This window comes from Hipposideros armiger, unplaced genomic scaffold (genome assembly GCF_001890085.2).
Source record: "Hipposideros armiger isolate ML-2016 unplaced genomic scaffold, ASM189008v1 scaffold_17, whole genome shotgun sequence".
In the NCBI taxonomy this organism is placed as follows: domain Eukaryota; kingdom Metazoa; phylum Chordata; class Mammalia; order Chiroptera; family Hipposideridae; genus Hipposideros; species Hipposideros armiger.
In genome coordinates, this window is record NW_017731367.1 from 4,167,373 (window position 1) to 4,189,314 (window position 21,942).

At 49.4% G+C, this 21,942-nt stretch overlaps 1 protein-coding gene across 1 annotated transcript in view; it reads left to right on the plus strand.

The window, feature by feature from the left end:
* AGAP1 (ArfGAP with GTPase domain, ankyrin repeat and PH domain 1) overlaps window positions 1-21,942 on the plus strand; it is a 625,487-nt gene that overhangs the window by 395,290 nt on the left and 208,255 nt on the right. Inside the window, exon 9 of the mRNA XM_019628311.1 lies at window positions 6,217-6,321. Within this exon, the coding sequence (XP_019483856.1) occupies window positions 6,217-6,321 (105 nt within the window). The remainder of the gene's footprint in view (window positions 1-6,216; window positions 6,322-21,942) is intronic.

Genomic DNA, 21,942 nt, shown 5'->3' on the forward strand with positions numbered 1-21,942 from the left:
CACACACACACACACACACACACACACACACACACACACACACAGTGCTGACACAGACAGGAGACCGGCAGCAGGCACACTGTTCCAGGAGGAGGGGAGGGACATGAGACCTGTACCAGTTAACTGGTCCACAGCATCTCTGAGCCCAGTGTGCCCATGTTCTAACCCACTCTGCCCCGGGCAAGGGAGTGTGTTCTGCTCCCAGGGGCTCCCTCCTTGGCCCTGGGCTCTGCTGTCTGAGCCGACCTATCTTTTCCATAAGTCACAGCCTACTTCCTGTTGCATTTAAGTTGAGGGCCCAGGTGCCTCTCTTCATGTTGAACTTTGTGCCTTTTAGTACTATATGGTGTAATTCCTTTAAAAACCCTGTGGGTGTCCTTTGTAGCAAATTACCATCCATTCCATTAGACAAAAGCAATCCACAGCTCCTTATCTCTCATCCACAAACCTCCTCTCATCGGAAGGGTCCGAGAGGCCCTGCCTTCAATCCTCCTGAGTTCTCAAGAAGAGGTTAGGAGCATTGGTGGGGTCTGTATTCTGAGAGCCCATCTACTGACATCCCCTGGATCTGATCTTTGTTCTGAGGCCACTTCTTACTCTCAGAGTTTTCTGCTGGCAGGAGAAACTTCAGGGTTAGAAACAGTTTTTCTCATGGCCCAGTCCAGCAGGGTTTTTCAGTTGGAAATATTTCCTGCGACACTGCTTGAAGACTCTCCTCTCCCAGCTTTGTCAGAGCCAGTAGCAGGCTCAGCGTTCTTCTTGGGAACCCCTCAGCCAGGTTGCGGGTCACTCGGCACCCAAACTGCTGCACGCCCCACAGGCAGCAGGTCTGCGGCCCCTCCTGCCAGGGCACCACTTGGACCCCTGTCCCCAGCCTCAGGGAGCATTTCCTCCATGCTATTCCAGCCTCCACTGCAGCTGCCACGTAGCCACCAGCCTCAGCCAGTCACGTGCGTTTTATTTTTGTCGCAGTGGCACAGGACGCTGGCTCTGGTTTCTTATCTGTCATTGCTTGAGGATCCACCCCCAAAACTTAGTGGTTACAGAGAACTGTGAGTTTATTTCTCACCTTTTTTTTTTTGGTGGTTCTGGACTCTGGACAGAGCTCAGCATGGGGTCCCTAAAGCAGAAGCTGCTGGGATTTCTCCAGGTATAAACCCCGGTGCAGACAGCGCCACTCACGCTGTTTCTGTCGGTTGAAGGGAGTCTCGGGCCTCCCCGATCTGTGTGGGATGATTGACACGGGCATGAATACCGCAACACATGCATGGTGCGTTGGGAGCTGGCTCGAGACCTGCTTCCAGGCCTGCTGTGCAAGTTGGGCAGGTCACAGACCTCTCTGTGCCTCAGCGGCCTCACCTGTGAAATGGGGGTAATCCATCAGACGTGTTGTAACCTTTCAATTGGTTAATATTTGTGAGGCTCTTAGAGCAGCTCCCAGCTCACACTGAGCCCGATATTGTTTCGAAATAAAAATTTTTTTTAAATGATGTGTAGGCCACTTGAATGTCAAAGAAAGCATTAATTATAATTGATGTCTACACTGTGATAGCTGCTCAGTGAGAAACAGTATTAAGCAAGAGATCGTTTTTACATGTACAAAAGTGGCATCTGAAGGATAGACCAAGTATGCGTTTTGACATTCTGCCGTGTGGCTTAGCCCTGGGTCACACAGGATCAGAGAGACTTAGAATCATAAGGGCCGTTTTCCCTCACTGGTGGGAACTGCCCGCCTGTGCGTCTCAGGCAGAGCCTTCTGGCCTCTGTCATCTTCTGGCCAGTGGGATCGTGGCTTCATGTCCTTTAAAAGTTTCAAATGAGTTATTTTTAGGCCTTTCCATTTTCTTAGTAAAGTAGAAAGTGTGTAAGTTCAGGATGACAGCAACATGGGAGGCTCAGCCTAAGGGGCTGCCAGGGCGTATTTTGGTCGCATCGGTAGAAATTTGTGCCAAAGGGGGACGATGGGTCCACTGTCTTCCATTGGCACTTTGGGGGTCCCGTGTTCAGAAAACAGTTGCACGGTGGCAGAGAGCTGGAACCTTTAGCTTTGGGAAGAGTCTGGGACTAGGAAGGGGCTTGGCTGTGTACTGTGACAAGACGTCGCCTTGGTCCCTCAGAGTAAGGGCTCCACTCGCAGTGCAGCTCGAGTCAGGGGCCAGGCTTGTGCCTCGGAGGGCAGCAGGCCCCGCGCAGGCGCTCTAGCTGTCCAGAGCACGGACTCCCTGTCCACAGGGAGTGACCGTGGGCAGGGAGCGTGCAAACAGTCTACAGGATCAGGACTGAGTGGCTTCACCACTTCTGGGGCCTCTTTGAAATTCTGTGCTTCTCACTTGGTACAAATACTCGTAAAAAACAAACAAACAAACAAAAACGGTGTTCCGAATTAATTTAAGCAGAAAAAAAAAAGGAAAGGAAAGGAAAAAAACCACAGTTTTGGTCTGCAGAAGCTGTTTCCTGGGTCTCCTCGACGGCAGTCCAGCTGAAGCTCTGACGACAAGGATCCGCCTGTTCGCGGCCCTGGAAGCACGAGCCTGGCGCCTTCGCTCATCGGAGCGCTCGTGTGCATCGCGCTTTGCCTTTCGGGACGGGCTCTTTTTATTATTTATGAAAAGACAGTACACAGTTAGCTGGCTTCTAGTGTGTCGGCTCGCTCGCCTTTTGCGCAGGTCAGCACGTGTGAGTGCAGACGCGGACCCTGAAGTCAGAGCTGTGGGCATCACCTCCAGTCCCGGGCTTCCCGGGGACCACCCCTAGAGGAAGCGCTGTCTGTGGATGGCTGTTGTCGGGGAGAGGATGGAGGCCCCAGGTGGCCCAGTGTGGGGGGTCCAGCACCTGCATCCATCCGGTGCCTGCGTCCATCCCTCTCTGCCTACTTCTGGTGACTCGGCCAGAGCTCACAAACAAAGCCTGCCTGCGTCTGACCTGCAGACTTGTCTGGTTTGACCTCTGTTGCATGCAAACAGTGTATAATCTGTTGCCAGTACAATAAAACCTTGGATTGCAAGTAACTTGGTTTGCAAGTGTTACACAAGACGAGCAAACATTTCTAATATATCCTAACGTGGTAAACGAGCAACATCTTGCAATACAAGTAGTTTATTTCCGGGATGAATTATGCTTGAAAGCCAAGGTATTACTATATTTTAAAATGAGCCATCTCTTGCGTAATCAGGAAATCTGGTGACACAGACACAGAGACCCTGCACCCCCTGGATAGTCTCCATATCGTCCAGTCCAGGGGGCCGCTTCTGGGCATGTGTGGCCTGGTTGCATCCTAGGTGAAGGGCCCCACCCATTCATGAGGTCTGCCTCCTTCAGTTTTGATCACACATTCCTGGATCAACAGCGTTGATCTCCCCATCCCCGGAATTCGTTCGTAGGGTCTAGGGCATGCCCAGGGTACTGACTTAGCAAACAGAAGCCCTTGCTCTGGTCCACAAGCCGTATATTCTAAGCAACGTATTTGGAGTTGTGTGTGTCAGAGCAGTGCTTGCCTGTTCTCTCGCTGGGCGAAGGCAGAGCGCAGCCCCGCTGGGTCACTGCAGTCGTGGATTCTCACTGTCCCCTCGGGGGGACTGGGGTGGAGGCACCTGCCAGGACCCTGAAGTGACTGCCCCTCTCAGGTCTGTATCTGCTCTGGGAGGAGGTGCTGGGGGTTCAGGACCGGGGGCTGGAGGCCAGGCTGTGGAGGGGACCCTTGGAGGTTTGGCCGTGGCAAGCAGTGCCCACAAGTAGGGCTTAGTAGCCCAGCGCCGTGGCGGGAATGAAGAGGGCAGGCCGGCTGGGCCTGGCACCTCCATCAGCTGACAAGGGACCTCACGTCTGTGACTTAGGCTTGTCCGTCTGTAACAAGGAGCTGCAATGACACTGCAGCCCTGACCTGTTGCTTATGGGGTGCAGGGGAGAGTGCACATGACATGCTCAGAAACTCATCAAGCCACTTAAGGAAAGGTTGCCTTACCTGGTCCAGCGCTGCCACAGACGTGCAGCTGTGAGGTGGGGAGCAGGGAGGCCGAGCTCAGAGTCCACTGGCGTCTTTGGCGGGGAGGGGGTAGTAAACCTGGCGGGGCCAGGCTGGGGGCGGGGCCAGGCTGGAAGGCGGAAATCCGGCTCCTAGTACCAGGTATCCTTCCAGCCTCCACCCGCTCGCAGCGTTTGAATAGTACACCTAATGTGAGATTACCCTTCAGGGTGAACCATAGAATTTATTTAAGATTATGATTTGGACTTCCTCTCAACAACACATTACTATGTTTCCCGGCCCTGAAACAAATCCGCCTAGCTCAGTGCCGCGTGGACGTCATCTCTTCCCGGGCCTCCCTGTGGGACGGTTTCCCTCCGGCCTCCTGAGAATGGGGTGCCCTGGCCCTCGCTGGGGAGAGGAGAGGGGCGGGTGTAGGGCTGCTCACCACGGTGCCCACAGCTACCTGCCGCCTCGCGGGAGCCCCGGGCTGTGAGCTGAGGCCCAGGCTCACCTGAGGGAGGGGGGCAGAGCTGCAGGCCTCAGCGCTCGGCTCCCAGGGACCCCGCCCCCCCGTGTTGGAATTCCCTCTGACAGGGATGGTGGGAGACTGTGAGCCCGCAGCAGGACTGAGCTGTGCTGTTTCAACACCTTAGCAATCGCCCTGGGAGGGAAGCTGAATGATTCTAAGCCACTGCTTATTTATCATCAGGACACAAGCAGGGACCGCCGCGTCCCACTAGCTCTTACCAGTCCGCGCTGTGGAACTTGTCTCCTGGGTTTGTTTTCTGCGTTTTCCTCTGGGCCTGGCTCCCTCTGTTGGTCTCGGCACCATGTTTGGTACTTATTGGTTTAGAAAGAAGGGATGCTGTGTTGTGCCACGTTTGGGTGTTTTTCAATAAGAAGAACTTGCAAAGAAATAACCTTGCAAAGCTTCCACTGTGAGTCGCTGCAAACTTTGAAGGACTTTCTCCCCCAGAAGCAACGTTTAAGTGGTGGTCAGAGGCCCACGCTGGCTCATAACCCATTACGTGTGTGCAGTTTAGTATAAAAAAAAGTATCATCACAATATTGGTAATTAACTGGAACTTGAACTAAATGATTGCACAAAATGATAGCACTTGACTTTTTTCTCGTGTGGTGGTCACTGGGGATGGCAGAATTTGGAGGTGGGTGGAGGCCGGTAGCACTCCCGAGGGGACTCAAGGGCGCCCCTGCGTCTTCAAGGTGTCGAGTCGTATTTCAAGCTTACAGCTTGCCGTCTGCCTCGGTCTGGGTGAATTAACCAGCGTTTGTCTTACGCTTTCTCAGTCCTTGTTATGACGGTGCGAGTTTATAAATGGATGGTCAGGGGAAGAGCAAGGAACGCGGGGCTTCCGTTGCTCTTCTTTCACGTGGACGGGACTTAGGATGCCCCAGAGACGAAAGCTCAAGTTGGCATCGCCTGAGCTAGGAGCCCCCGTGGGGAGGAGTGCACGGTCACGGTTATGGGCCAGGCAGAGCCCAGCGCTGGCCGTCCGTTTTCTGAGCCCAGGAAAGCCTAGACGAGGCGGAAGGTTTGCTGGGAATTGGTAGTTAAACCAAGAATAAGTTCTCATCGGTCATCTCAGGAAGATTGGATTAAACATGCCTCAGTAGTGTGTTAGTTTCAAATTTTGAATGCTTTTCAAGAAGCCTTAATACGATTTCATTAAAAATGGATTAAAGTAAATTATACACAATTCATCTGTTAAATGCTGTTGCTGACTTGGCAAATGGGATTTCATTTTTAATAAATTGAAAAATCTGATATGAAAAACTGTAAAATAAAATCTCCCTGTTTGCAAATATCGTAAGGTAAGAATGCAGTGAATGTCTTATTTTTAGAAAAGGAAACTTAGGGTTCCTCTTCTGAAACACGATGCCTACAGGTGCTTCTGTGTGCGCTCGTAGCTCAGCATAAGGAAGGTTTGCGTATGTTTGCTGAACCGATGGCACATCTTTTACCCTTCGTTAATATCCCAAAGTTAAGTCCTACACACAACATCCGCACAGAAGTAAATTGGTTGAATATACGCGTATATGTTGCATATAAAAGAGAAGAGGAAACCACACTACCAAGCTGCAGATAAGTATGATTTCCATTTAAGATTGCAAGAATAAAATGAAGGTTTAAAAATTTGAAACTTACCAACGTGCCTGCTTTAAAAGAAAAGTTTACACAGGACTTTCTAATTTATATTCACTAACTTACGTTTGGTTCCTGTTTCCTGTAGGGCATGTTGCTGAAGCGAAGCGGCAAATCACTGAACAAAGAGTGGAAGAAGAAATACGTCACCCTGTGTGACAACGGCGTGCTGACCTATCATCCAAGCCTACACGTGAGTGTCGCCCCCTCGGAGCCATGAGCAGACCTCAGCGTAAACACTGTGCATGTGGGGCGGGGCCTGGGGGGGAGGGGTGGGAGCTGGCGGCAGCCAGGCCTCTGCTCTGAGTCCGAGTCGGACTGGGTCTCCTGCTCTGGCATGAGGGGAAGACTCCGCCCCTCACTCTCCTGGAGCCCATGCGTCTTTTCCTCCGCGTCTGTCTGTGGCCCTCTAATTAATTCTACAAATAACCAACAATAGAAGGCACAGGTGAAGTAAAATTTTCAATGAGAGTGAAAAAACAGGAGCAAGTAGTAACAGAGAAAGGAGGAAAGAAAGCCACCTATCTGAAAATATAGAACAGGGGACTCAAGTGCATTAGAGCCCAGGATTGGCTCTGAGCAGCCGAGAACAAAAGCAAGAAGTGAGATGCCCTTCGTGACTCGGCGTTTACTGGCCAATAAGAACACACACCAGTTCACAAGGCAAGAGAACGTTTTCTGTGTGCGTTCGTAGAATTTGTTATGTTGGTGATTTGTGTAAGACAGGTGAGAAGCCGAATTCATGTGATTACTGGGGGGACATGCAGATGGCCTACCCATGCTGCGTTCCTTTAGAAAGCCTTGATAAACTCCGAAAATGGGCTGTTACAGATTCACATCGGTGAACCTTGCACATTTAATTGTCCTGATGTAGACAAACGTGTAGATTAGACTACATAGTGTTAGCTGGTCAACTGATTATATCACGGTGTTAAGCTTTTAAATTTTAAAATACTTTTAAAATTTCATTGTTATTGACAACAAGTTAGAAATAGACGTATTGAAGAAAATGAAAATCACTCCCGAGAAACCACCCGGAGAATGTGACTGCCAGCATTTGGGGGGTGTGCTCCCAGCCTGTGTGTGCTGCCCGAGGTCCCCTTTCTTAGATAATGACAGGTCTATGCACCTTCCCATGTCAGCAAATAAGTACAGCTCTATGCCTCCATTTTTAATGGTTATATAACACTCCTCGTGCAGACATGCCCAAATTGATCTCACACCATCTCCAACAGGGACATTGGGCAAGTAAATTTCCTTTGAATTATTTTTACAAGTGACCCGAATCAGCGTCCCCTATTTGCTTCTCTGTGCCCTTGTCCCTTTGCCCAGGACGAGTTCCTAGCCATCAGCTCCCTGAGCTGGACACTCTCCGTGCCGTTAGGTCTCTCCGTGTGTGTTGGCGGACCCCCCTTGTGTGAGAGCAGTGGCCCCGCCTTCCAGAGCCATGTGGAAAACCGGGTGTTTCATTAGGCGTCTGACTTGTTTCTGATGTTGGCGGGAGTACTGCCGATGCTTCACCAGTAAGGAGACTTCTGAGGTACAAATTCTGTATCATGCTGGGGAAATTCCTGTGTGCTTGGTGTCGTTTGGGTTATTTGTGGGAGAGGCCAGGTTGCTTCTCCAGGTGGCCTCCACATCAGGGACGTAACACCAGCCCTGCCCCGTCCAGGTCTCCTGGCTTCCGCAGCCCCCTGCCCGTCAGAACACCAGGGCTGTGTTGGGTCTCACTGGCTCAGTTCTTCCTAAGACCCCGTCAGACAGCAAAGACCTGTGTGCTTTGGACAGGAAAGTGTCATCAAAATACTCTTCTTGCTAAGCCTACTGAGCAGTGAAAAATGAGACCTGCTTGGCGATGCATTTCAGGGCACCTGACACTTACCTGCTAGGACCAGGTCCAGTCACAGGGACATTTGCTGCTTCTTGGCGAGGGGAAAATGGCCACAACAGTGTGGAGCCAAAAATTCCATAGGGGGGCTAATGCCTGCTTACTCCTCATCCCCACCTTGGGATATATAATCCCAGTCAGTTCTTCAAAGCTTCTCCCACACAGGCTCCATCTTGAGATGTCCCTCCGAGTTTGTCAGTTCCATCCTTTTTTTTATTTTTATGTGCATGCATGGAATACAGAAAAGTAGCACCGTGGGGCTTCGTTACAGAATTATGCAGTCAGCAAGAGCCAGTGTCATTTTACAGGGCTGTTCATTTGGTGCCCGTCTCCTGGGAGCTGAGATTCCTCACACAGGCAGGTCCATGGTTCCCTCGGGGAGTGGCTGAACCCAGGAGTGCATGAGAATTCAAGGGCATGGGGCGATCATGACCTTTAATAGAATCCTTCACGGACTTTATTTTCACCTCTGAGCTTTGGGCGAAAGTTTGGCGGGACAGTGAGTTCCAGGTGGGTTCTCAGGCAGGTTCCAGGAGAGGGTCTGTTCAGTTCTGAGTTGTCGGGAAGCTGAGTTAGTCTGGCAGCCGGTTCACACTGGGAGGAGGCATTCAAGGAGTTGCCCGGGGCCGGAGTCCCGATTCGCCTTGCTAAGAAATTCGGGAGTCTGCCCATGTGTTGCAAATTCACGGGCCAGAATTCTGGGCCATGAAGAGCGGCCCAGGTGGTTTAGTCTGGAAAATCTCAAGTGACAGAACCCAGTGCTCTCTCTCCAGCACCGATGGCCCTGTGACAGCCACTTCCAGGTCATCACATTGTGGCAGGAAGACCACTAAGTGAGTCTGTTGGCCGTGTGCAATGCTGAGTAAATGGTTAAGTATTGGGGGATCCTGCCCAGGTGGGTGACTCTGAGTTTCATTACTGTTGGTCATCACCCTGTTACGGGCCATGGAGCAGGGGGTCTGCTCTTATGTCACATACCTGAAACCTTTCAGTAAAACAGCAAAAGCAAGACCCCTGCAGCTGCTCCAGTCTATAGTTTTGTTTCTCTAAAAACTGTCATCTGCAAGGCCTCTCAAAGGCCCTGACTGCTTCGCTTCCTTGGGGGAGAAACGTATGAGCGTCTCGTGGTTTTGTGATGCTTTGCTGGATCAGAGTCAGCCTGGGTGAAGGGCAGCCTGTTCTGCGGACTTAAATCAGCCTTAGGGAGCACCTTGATAGAAAAATGGAGGGGATAATGAGAAAGAGCTCGGACCTCGGGGCTTCACCGTTCAGTGTCACCCATTCATCTTCCGTGTCGAGACAGCGCCGTCGAGGGCACGGCTGAAATTCCTGCTGACAAAGGTGTGTGCGCTGGGATTCCTAAGAGGACCTGGAAGAGTCGGCTCGTGGCCGCACAGTCGAGCCAAGGCCTTCACGGGGCCCTGGCCAGGAAGGCTCTCCTGGGCTTCCTTGTGAGGACGGCTGGGGGCGGGAATGGCCCACCTGGCTGACCTGTGCTTCAGGTGCTCACGCTTCTGAAAGCCCCCTCTTGGACCTTTCTCCCGTTCTGTGCCTGAGCTGGAAACAGCTGTGGTGCCGTGTTTTCTCCCTGACGTTCCTTCCTACAGGACCGTCGTCCCTAGGCAGACCCACTCGGCGACACGGAGCCTTTGATTCTGCATGTGGTTGGCATTTGTTGTTTGCACGTCAGCAGAGTCAAACGTGGGCCGTAAGTCGTCATCAGAAGGCTGATTTCAGTAAGTTCCTCATTGCAGAATCAAACAAAATCCACTTCGTTGGTGGTACAAATACAACGTAAATAATGATTTCCTAAGTAGGGATTCGTTTCAAAAGAAATAACTCCAGGACAAAAGGGAGAGATGCCTGTGTTGTGACAGCTCTTGCCTGTACCCACCGCTGGTAATTGTCATTCACGGTACACACGATTGTCCCATAACATGCGGACATTGTACCTGAGGAATGAGGAGTCACTGAGGCCCTGTGACGAGTCAGTCCCTTCAGCTAGCTTCACATACCTGCTCAGGTCGACCTCACGTGTCTCGAAGTGGTGACGATGGAGTTAACTCGGAGAAACTCTTGGCTGGTTCCCCAGAACATTACAGAATCAGACCAGCTTAACTCTAGACAACTGGACAGACAAATTCACAGCCCAGGTTTCCAGGTGTAGAACCTTTGGAGTCCTGGAATGACGGTAACCCTGAGAAGACAGGCCTCCCTTCCTTCCCAGGAATGGTGTCAGATGTGTCACGTCTGTGCCACACTGCTGCAGTTAAGCGTATTCATTTCACGATGGACGATGACTCGACCTTGTTTCCCTCCACAGGCCTCAGTGCTGGAAGCTGGGTTCTGGCCTGTACGTTCCTTTCCAGCCTGGCCGCTAGAATTTCCAGGCGTCTGTCCAGGGGACCTTCACGCCCTTCCTGCCTGAGAGGCCCTCCCTGACTCTTAGGCAGACCTGCCGTGCTGGCACCTTCCATGTCTGTACTGCCCCATCTGGAGTAGCCTGATGGAGGGCTAGTGTGCACCTGACACACAGGTCAGTACTTGTGGGTCATACAGACTTGAGCTCCGGGACTGCCTGGGCTCGGAGCCTCGCCGGCGATGAACCCGGCCCTGCTTTAAAAATTCCGGTGAGGTTGAGCCCAAGAACACTAATCATGTTGCACAAGTTGACCTTCCTAAGTGTAGATGAGCTCACATCAGGGTGGGGTACGACACACATGTGACATTATGCAGATGCCACCAAATCTAAAAACACTGCTGGAATTTAGAAAAATCTTTTTAAATCTGTATATTAGGAAAATACAGAGCTGTCAAGGAGCAAAGGTCTGGAGCCCTCTGGTCACAAACGAACCTTTCTGTTCTGCCTGCCTGCCTCCTTCAGGCCAGTGGGAATGGGTTCGTAAACTGTGGAGCCACAGCCGGCGCTTCCGCAAGAGTTTCTAAACTGGCGGAAGAGTCAGCTCTGGGGAAGGCAAAAACCCCCGAAGTTAGTCCCCTATTATTGGGACAAAGGGGATAAACCTGGGTCGAGGTTGGGACAGAAGCTCCTGTCCTCGATCCTACAAGCTTCTCTGCTTTCCCAGAAACAACTACAGTCAATTATGCAAACGGGCCCCTGTCACGGGCAGACCTGGTCTTTCCAGGAAAGGCTTTGAGGCCACTATGGCGGACAGCTGATGTGAAAGCGTGTTGTCAGTGCACCCGTGTCGTCCCGTGAGAACGTAGCTCACATGTGCGCGCATACACACACAGCTCTGGGCACGACTGCATTGTAGGGAAGGAAATCAAGGTGTGCGCGATCGCCATGGCCTCCAAAGCGCCGTCACCTCCATCCTTCTTAAATTCCTTCCTTCCTTGCTTTCCAAGGTGTCCCGTCGCCTCCTCTAGGTCAATTCTTTCTCGTGTGCAGGTGGACAGAGCCCTGGCCTGGGAGCCTGCAGTGGTGGATTCCCTCCTGGCACGGCCCGTCCCCACCGGGGTGGCCTGGGGGTGGCTCTGTGGAAATCACAAGCCCCTTCAAGGGCCATTACCATGTGGCTCCTCCCCATCCACTGTCATCCTGGTGCCCACCTTCCCTCCCGGGATTCCTCGGGCTCACACGGACCCAGTGGCTCCCCAAGCCCGATGCCTCCTGAACTCGCAGACCTGGTGCCTGGTGGTGCAGCCGGCACGGGCCCAGCCCATCGGGCTCTCCAAGTCCCACACTGTGCACGGAACAGCCTTTCGACCTTTGATTCTGCCTCTTCACCCTGTAATTCTCACTATATGAAGGAAAGCTCTCCAAATAGGAGACCAGCTTGAGTTCTAGAGTTTTGTTATAGTTTGTTTATAAATTGTGATAAAAGATACCTAACATGAAATTTACCATCTTACCCATTTTTAAGTGTACACGAGTGTGAAGTCTGTTCCCATTGTTGTTCAGCCACTCTCCAGAGGTTTGTCGCCTTGAAAACTGAAACTCCACACCCTGAAACGCTCCCCGCCCCAGGCCCCTGCTCCCGCCCTTCTTCTTCCTATGATTTGTGATGACTCTGAGCGCCTCCTCTGAGTAGACTCGCGCAGTGTTTGTCTTTTTGTGACTGGCTCATTTCAGGTAGCATAGTGCCCTAATGTTCATGCATGTTGTAGCCTGTTAAGGGATTTCCTTCCTTTTTAAGGCTGAATAATATCCCATTGTGTGTATGGACCATATTGTGTTACCCGTTCACCTGGGGTCGCACATTTGGGTCGTTCCCTCCTTTGGCTGTTGTGAACGGTGAGTGTGCAGGTGTATCTTTGGAGTGTGAGGCCTTAGTGTAAGAACTGCACCATGGGAGAACGACAGAGGAAGGATGTCCACCCTGAAGCAGGGCCCTGGCGGAGAGAGGCCACTGGGAACTGTGCTGGCCCGGCCGCGAACTTGGAGGATTGTGGAGGTTTAATACCGTGGAGGATGGCCCGTGACCCATATGGCATGAAAACACCCACCCAGCCCTGTTCACAGGCTGTCCTGTGTCTGCCGAGCGCCCTGGGGGGTGGGGTGACCTGGGAAATACTTTCAGTATTGATCCAACCAGTTTCGGATACTACTATGAGAAATGGTTTCTCCCCTAGATCGATGCTTTCAAACCCATGGAACGGTACTGCAATGGTGGTAGAAATATTTTCAGGGAATATCTATAACTTCTGTTAGAACACAGTGACTACTGAAAAACTCATACTATTACTGCACATGTACCAAAAAGTTAGATTCTTTATCAAAGTCTTATTTCTGCCTGAGGAATTCCTTGTTTATTTTACATAGCTAGCCCTCAGGGTTTGGAAAGCGTTTAGGATGCACAGATAAAAGGGCCAAAATCTGTGCTCGCTGTCGTGCAAGTTATCCTGATAACACGGTAGGATGACAGCAGACAGAATAAAGTCTTCACATCTGTCTAAATAAATTCAACCACCAAATACCCTCTATGTTACCTAATCTATTGTTTTCTACATCGAAAAATCCTTCTTCCCTCTTGATTTTCTAAATTAACAGAAACCAAGTATACTTATAGTATACATGTGTATGTACTTTTCTGTAAATGCACAGATTTAACCGTGTAGCTTGTGGATTTGAGCCTTTAAGCTTCTTTCTGGTAGAGCCGATGGGACATTGTCATATTCCTACACAGCGTGTGTTTCATCCTTTGTACCCAGCCTGCGTCATTTTGTTTTCCCCTTTTTTTTTTTTTTTTGGCCTTTGTCTTGTTACTAATTATGGCTGGCAATTCTTAGCAAAGGTAAATAAATCAAAAGCATCCATTTTCTTCACTGACAGTGAGTCGCTTCCGAGAACTCAGTGGGAGAGGACGACGGACATGGGGCTTCGGGAGGAAATGTTCCTCCGTCTCCTAAGAAATTGCATTTCATTATGGTATTTTATAAATATTTTCCTCTGTGGCTCGCAACCTGATTGCCGGCTTGTTGCTAAGGCCTTGCAAGGAAGGGAGAGGTGGAGGTGGCGAGGCCTGTTTCTCAGGTGTGCCTGTGGCCCCAAACGGAAACCAATCAAGGTGCGATTTATGTTCATTAAGTGCTTGTCAAAACTGAAAAATTTTCTAATCAACAGCAATCTCGCCGCAGCCCCCTCGATGGCTGGGAGTGCCGCCTCCCCGAGCGGCTACTTGCCTGTTACAACTCTAGGCTAAAAATCCGCTGATGATTACATTAGGCTAAGCTGCGAAGTAAATGAACCATGTCTTATTTAGGTGCCGGGAGCTCCAGTGTAGTCCTGCCCCGCAGGGCACTTGATAGCGTTTTATGGCTTTAAAATTAGTGTGGCTTCCCATTTGCTGCAGGGTGCTGCATGTTATGCCTTTGAACTCAATAAGCAAGGGGAAGGGGGCCTTTTGTTTTCCCCCTTATTTTTCTCCCTTGCATTTCAGCAATTTTGTTTTGCATCTTTTCCAGACGGCATTTTGCAATAAAAATGTCTGACTACCATCGACATGCCTCCCCCACCAAAAAAAAAAAAAGAAAGAAAGAAAGAAAGAAAGAAAAAGGAGGGAGGGGCAAAAAAGAAAAAGTGGAAAATGTCACGCGTTTGCAGAGGACAATTTTCTTTTTCTTATGCTGCGAAGTGAAAAATAGCTTTGCAGGTCACCCCTAATGGCTTACCGTGTCAGAATTGCTACTTCAAGTGGGAACAGCACCTTTAGCTCAGGGAATGCCCTCATAAAATCAGAGGCAACGATTTCAATATCTTTATGGAACAAGAGTCGTAAGAGTTAACATTTGTTGAGGGCTTGGCGTTCTTTCAAGCACTTCATATATTATCTCAGTTAATCGTCACAGCGGTCCCATGAGGCAGGGACAAAGGTGTGGAAATGGGGGCCCTGGATGATGAAGCAGTGTGCCCCACGCACACAGCTCCTAAAGGACCGAGGTCGGATCCCAGGCGCCGTCCCTCTGAGGCCAGGCTCTGGCCAGGACGAAGCTGTGGCTTCTGCAGACTTACTTAGTTTATGAAGCCAGAAAATTACTCAGGGAATTGACTGCTATTCATTTGCAGTGAATCTGATTATGTTACTGTAAACCTCCTTGGCAGGCAGTAGCGTTAGGGAAATAGAAGAAGAATGCCTATAAAAGCAATGTATGGGGAAAAAATAAACAGTGAGACTTTAAAACAGGCCTAGCGAAGATTTAAAATTCCGAAGAAGTACTTAAACCTTGTGATGGACCAAAACGGGGGTGGGAGTTTTCCTGCCCCACGGCAGAAGGAAAGGTCACTCGTGCCCTCAGAGGACGGATGTGTATGCTCTTCGGTCTTAAACATCTGTGTCTCTAAGTGCTGCATCTCCTAGCAAATTCATCCCACGGAATCTCAAGTGTTAGCTTCCGATAGACCTAACATCCTTACAATGACGATTCCTATAAAACTTGAAATGCGCCTGGTCTAACGACTGGGCCAGTCGTTTGAAGCCATGTCTAATTATTAAAATAGCCGCCTCGCCAGGGGATGGTGCTGGCTCCTTGCCGTTCCTCGTCGTGACTTTCGCTCCTTGCCTGCCTTGGGAAGACACCTCAGTGACAGAAGCAGGAAGCCATTTTCCTATCGTTCATCTCGTACAGGCGAGGTTTGAACACGCATGGGTTGCAACTGGGTAATACTCAGCTTAACCTAAAATGAGAAAAATCTTTCTTGCTGTGGGAAGCTCAGGACACTAGGTTAATCAAGACAGATACAGTCAAGAAGCCAAAGGCATTCATAGTTCAACCTGGAATTCTCTGCCGTTTTGATGTATACCCCCCTGTCCGCCTGGCTACTGTTGGTCTTTGGCCCACGGTGTTGGGTGCTAGCCGCTGGAGAGCTTTGTCCTTGCTGGGGGGCCCGAGCTCTCCGCTGTCCATGAAGCCTGACGCCACAGATCCCCCATGATGCTTCGTCACCAGCCTTCTCTTTTATCACGTCTGTCACCAAGCCCAGTAAGGCGTCTGTTAAGTAAGGATTCAGGTCCTAACTGTTGCCTTTACCTGTCACCATGAGACATCGCTCTGCCAGGTACCTTCTTCCCGTGGTGGCCACACGTCACACTGACATGCCTTTACAAGCATTAGTCAAGTGGTCTTTACAGAGGCTGCTCCGAAAGCAAAACACTGGGATTCTGTTGGCGGTTTGGGGAAACAAAATGCTTTCTCATAGGGTTGTTCCCTTGCTGTCATGATGACGATCTTTTGGAGAGCAGGAGAAACTGTCGTCTTAGAGATGCGATCCGGAAGGACATGGCCAGGCAATTTTTTCATAGTAATTTCAGGGTGTCACTTTTCTCAGCCTGTGGCTGTGGGTGAGGCTACGGCTTGTTATTCAGAAATGTTAGACTTGAACATTTGCTTGGTCTTTTTGAATGGATGGTATTATATATGTCTTTATAGATTCCTTTCCTTTGAAAACGGTGTTACATGGAGTTTGGGAATGGCAGAGCATATAACAGTGCTGCTCTTATATACTGCTTTGGGAGCCCAGAAGTAAGGACTCATAAAAATAGAACTACTGTTTCCTCTCTGAACCATGGCAATCCATGTGAAGTGCAGTGAAAATAGGGAATAATGAGTCATTCTTTTCCTCCAGGACAAGACAATCGAACCTGAAGACCATTTCTAATCTCTTCGCCTAGGTCCAGCCCTTGAGCTCCGCCCGCTGTGTGCGAGAAACCCCAGGCGCAGAGCCCATGGCTACACTGGTGGCTCTCAAACCTGCTGGCCTCCAGAACCCTTTCCTTTCTTAGAAATTGAGGAGGCCTGAAAGAGCTTTGTTTCTGTGGATTATATCTATTGATATGTATCATGTTAGTAATTAAAACAGAAAATTTTGAAATAGTCATATATAATTCAATTAAAATATTAATAAACCGTCGGTTACATAATAGTATTCCATGAATACGATTTTTATGAAAAATATATTCTCCAAAAGAAAATCGTGAGAATAGCATTGTTTTACATTGTTTTCAAAGCTCTTTGATACCTAGTTTCGTAAGAGAGCTGGATTGTCATGGCTGCTTTTGTCTTCACTCTGTTGCAATATGTTGTTTTGGTTCAAGTATGTGAAGAAACTCTCACCTTATACACGTTTCTTTGGAAATAGGAGTAATTGAATAGCCATTTCAGACCATTGTGGGTGTTCTTCTTGGATATAACACCAAGACTCAACATGTGGCAGTTTCTTAAAGCTTAGGGATGTGATGTGGAATCGTAAACTACATCACTAAATTTTCCTTCTCTGCTCCAGTAGAATCCGTTGGTCTGTCTTGAACTTTGAGTGATCCTTTATCCATGCATCAGTCATTTCAAAGGTGTTGTTTCACCGAGGGACACAGATTTCTAGATGGTGACACTTCATTATGTCATGTCCCCAAGTCACATTTATATCACCACCAATCTTTCCAGAAAAGTCTAAGTATTTGGCAGGTGTCAAGCTCATGGTGAGAGGTACGAGTTTTCAAAATTCTCATTGTCACTGGGAAGCTCAAATGGTATCATTGACCACAAGTACTGTCAGCTGTTTCCTTGCAATGTTCATTTTCCAGAAAGTACCTGCCTAATACTTGAGACTGAGTAATTATAGTTCATGTCTGACATCATCATTCTTTCAAGTAAAAACCTTGTCCCAGCAAAAAGTGGCTAGTTCAGCTTGTAACTCAAAAGATTATGGGAGTGCTGTCCCACAGACAGCCTCAGCCTTCAGGACGCAGCAGGAGTGCTTTCTGTATGCTTTCCAGGTCACCACCTAGAACATTAGAAAGACATGGACTCAAGAGTTGACTTTTGGGGGGGGGGCGGGGGCATCTGGAGGGTTATTAATTATTAAGACCATTCTTAAGTGAAACTGTTCCTGTTTGTTTGTATTTAGAGAGCATGGCAGTGAATAAAATAAGGACTAAACCAGTACATTTTCAAGTTGCTGCCTTGATTCCTGCTGAGGAGACAGCAGTTTCAGCCACCATCACTTGTGCACCATCAAGGCGAATTTAAACAGTGAAAAAGGCAGACAGTGTCTTGGAAGTAGTTTTGAAAACAGTATTGACCTTGTGACCCCCCTGATAGGGTGTGAAGGACCACCGTTAGAGGACTGCTAAGCTAAATCAAGCAAAGAGGAAAAACCCAATTAGATTGACCGTGGCCAAAAGACCAAAGCCAATATCAGTATGTCCTAACAGTTACCTTAGACAAAATATCACATATTAATATAAAGTATTAAATTTCTCAACATTTATGTACAGGTAGAAACCAAAATTTTGGGGGAAAACCAAATTGCAACAGAAATTTCTATTTTTTTCCATCATTTAACTGTGGCAATGAAGAGTCAGAAAACTTTTTTAAAGTATGTGTAAAATTGGAGTGGTGTTGCTTGCGTCATCTATACTTGAAGAGAGTAGACTTTCAAAGCGTTTCTAACTTTGAGCAGCCAGCCATACCCCTTATGCATTTTAGTTCAGTTTTAAAAGCTTGTTAAGTGCTTTTGGTACCCCTATGAACACATCAAGCAAACCATCTTTCACCAGGGCTGGCCGAGTGGCGTAATGGTTAAGAACTGGCTTGGGATGCCAGAGGGCCCCGGTTCGGATCCCACATATGAGGGCCAGTGACACTGCCCTCTACAGCTAAGATGCTGAACAACAGCTCAACCTGGAGCTGGGCTGCTGTGAGTCGCCAGCGACGGCATAGGCTGCAGCCCCTGTGGCAATGGGTTGCCATGGGCTACCGTGTGTAGCCAGCAGCCAGCGTGAGCGGCCAGCAGCTGCAGTGAGCGGCCGTCCAGAAGCTGGTGACTGATCTGCCTCACCTGGAAAGAGCGCAATGATGATGCCAACTTGGGCCAGTGAAGCAACGTCCTCCATAACTAGATTGAAGAACAAAAGGACAGCAACTTGTCTGTTCCCCTTCCCCCAATTCCCCAGCATTGTTCCTATCCCCCCAATTCCCCAATAAAAAAATCTTAAAAAACAAAACAAAACATCTTTCACCAGACAGCCAAAGGTAACGGCAGGATGGGAGGCAGTGAGAATCAATATAGTAAGAGTATTTTTAGGGACTATTGATGGATTGCTGTATTTTGAGCTTAACGGGAAGTGGCGAATGCCCCAGAGCTGACTAAGATGAACTCACCATTTACTGAGAGCTCTGTCGGCCGTCGGGCAGCCATCACGCGCACGGAGGTTCTGGGATCGCCGAGACGAGACATACACATCTTACCCTTGGTGGTTTTGGGGGGAAGTCCTGTGGTTGTTGGAAGTAGCCTCCTGTGGTATTGCGATGAGGACTTTGTGCCACTCTCCTTGCTGGAGCAGAGTGATACCCAGTTAATGATCTCCCCGGTCCTGGTGACCGTAACTGAGACTGTAGGACGTTGTACAGCAGCCAATCAATTAGTTCTCCGTATCGGGGGATCGGGTACACCGAGGCACTAACGACTCCACGGCCTCTCAGAAGGCAGCTCCGCAGAAGGTGAGAGCCGTGTACACCGTGCTGCTGTCAGCAAGCTGAAAGCTGTGGGTCTCCGACGCCTCTCAATTGCTAGCAGGTTTCTCTCATGCACCTCATTTGCATCTGGGACATCAATTAGCATGTTTGTTGAGGCTAATTGAATGAAACTCAATCATAGCTCTTAATTGCTTGACTATGTGAAAAGAAATCACATTAATGCAGCTAATTAAGTGTACGGCAATAGATGCAACATAATTAGGAGCGAAATGTAAAAAACAAGGGACGCGACGGTGGAGGAGCCCGGGTGGCAGGGGGACGCGCGGCCCGGCGGCGGACCTATCCACGCGCGCGGGGCGGGTCCCTTTGCTCTGGCGCCTGCTTGTGAAAAATAATCCGCACGACGAACACGGACAACTTGAGAAGGAAAATGCAAATCGGTTTGCAATTACTACTTTTTCAAGCTGGTGAGGGGCAGGGGATGGCACCTCTGGGGGGGGGGCCGGCTCTTGAGTGGGCCCCAGGGACTTGTTAAGTGCTGTTTAAAAGTACTTGGCTTTGAATTACCCTCATGCCTTGTTAAAGGATGTCTTCCCCTTTTATCTTCTATCAGCGTTTTCTACAAGGAACCGGGAGAAGGGTAGTGTCTGTGACATTTGCATATCAAAATCAAGCGTGCTGCCTTTATTTTACCCAGGGAGGCCCTGTCTCAGGCCCACCGGGCTGCAACATCTCACTTCTGAGGAGGCCATGTTGTTTAGTGGTTGTAGCTTTAATTCCTCCCGTGCCAGGCAGGCGAGACATGAAAAGGATGAGATCTTTCAAAAACAGAAAACGCAGCGTCCTTTCTCCGCGGAGAAGCTGGAAGCCTTGGACTCGTGTGTCTGCATTCTGTTTGTTCCCGAAGCACCGCCTGGACGTGCACTTGGTGAAGTTTTAAAAAATTGTAGTGGCTTGACATTTAAAACTTGCCAAATTTATATTCTGATCTTTTGAGAACTAGGTCTGGTGAAACTTCAGCGCCTAAATAACTCCGGCAAGAGAACAGCTCAATCCCCGGCCCATGCTGGGCCGGGGAGAAATGGGAACCCCGGTGCGTTCAAACCCAAAGCACAGACACTGGGTAGATTTCTGTCACAATTTTAAATGAAATGTCCTGGTTATTGTATGTTAAAACATCCCATTAGAGGAGCCCACGCTGAGGTTTAGTCACTATCTGATTAGCCTCATTTTAGAGCCCATAAGCAATAAATGCTCAATTACACTCCTGTTATTGTATTTTAATTTGTTAAGAATTGGCATTAACGAAGAAAGTTATAGCAAGTTGATATTTTTAAAGGAGTAACTATCCAAGAAGAAGTTCATTATTGACAAGCCTTAACTTTGGTTTCAAAACTTGGGTTTGCGACTTTTTTGGTGGACGTTAATGGAAGTTAATGAAAGATGCTTAAGAAGGACCTTATTTGTTAAATGACCTTGACCCTTATCTACACCAACCAAAGATCCCTTTCGTCTTTGATGTGCTTTTCATGCTCCATCCTCAACACCCTGAGTCTTCCCGTCTGCCTGGTCCTTCGGTCTGATTTAATGACAATCACTTTCTTTACATCTTTGGTTTACATCCTTTCAAAACCACAGCGTTGTTTCATTCTGTTATATTTGGGGGAGTTTTCCCAGCCCTTCCCTTCCCCACAGCCATGGCTGAGCCCAGCCAGCCTGCCTGGTAGACGTCAGGGCAGCCCCCCTCGAGCCGCCCCTAGGACAGTAAAAGTGCAGCCCGGCTGGCTTAGGGTGGGCCCGGCCTCTGCCCCCAGCTTCCGAGGCTGACATCTGCTGTAGACAGCAGAGCCTCACCCCTCCCTCTGACAAGTGTGGCGGAATTTGCCCCCATTGTGTCACAGGTTCTCATCCTGTCTCCATTCCTTCCTCACTGGCCCCGGCTTTCTGAGCTTCTGTTCTGCCCTGAGATTGCCCAGCTGTGGTCTGCCCTTAGGAAGTCACCAGGGACCCTGAGGCACCTTTCTTCCTGGGGTAGCGCTTGGCGAACCTCGTAGGGTTCTGTCATCTCTATCAGAAGCTCCCCCACCTCCGTGGTCCCACCTCACAGTTCCTCTTGCCGCCTTCCCTCCTCTTGTTGAGAGTTCCTCCGCCCTCTCTCCTGAGTCTGGGTGGGTTCCTGTGCAGCCCCGCCTCTAATCACTTAGGTTTCGGGGATGAGGCCTCTGCTCCGGACGTTCAGGCCGGCCCACCTTCCCACAGACGGCAGAGAGAGGCCAGCTCTTCCACGCTCTCTGTCCGAGGACCCACGTTTGGGGTCCTCCCTCCATGTGGGAATCTTGTACTGTGGGTTCCTTTTTGTATCACTCCTGCTATCAGCTAACTTCCTGCCTGTTGATAAACCAGTGGCTGCTTCTCAACCACTTCAGCTGCTAGAATGTGGACGTAGTCCTACAACTGAAAGACCCATGGCCGATTTCCCGGAAGCCACTGGAATCCTCCTCTTGGCTTCCCTGCTGCCCTCTGGGCCCCCTGACGCTTCCTCCGTACCATTTAGCCGACTTTCCTCATCCCTCAGGCTGGGGTCTCCATCTTTCGCACTAATTCTAGAACGTTATCTGGTTCTCTCTCTGCATCCGTTACCTTGCTGGTTGGCAGTTATGAGCAAACAGCCCGCTTTCTGAACCTCCCTGGGTCCCTTGCAGCCCACACACTGGCTGATTTGGTAGTTCTGCTAAAGTTACATTGGCCTGAACATAACTGCTGATACTAAATACGAATTAATTGGCTTTTCCCTTTAGATTCTAAAGGGAACCCACGAAGATTCTGTAAGGACGGAGTCTATTTATTCTATTTCCCGCTTAGTCTTAAAACACTTGAAATGTTATTTACACACAAGTGATGTAGAATAGATCCTTTTGTAACATACAGTTTCAACTTAATAAATATGTCTGTGGCGACAAGGGGGCTCATTAAAAAAATGCATGAGGGGTC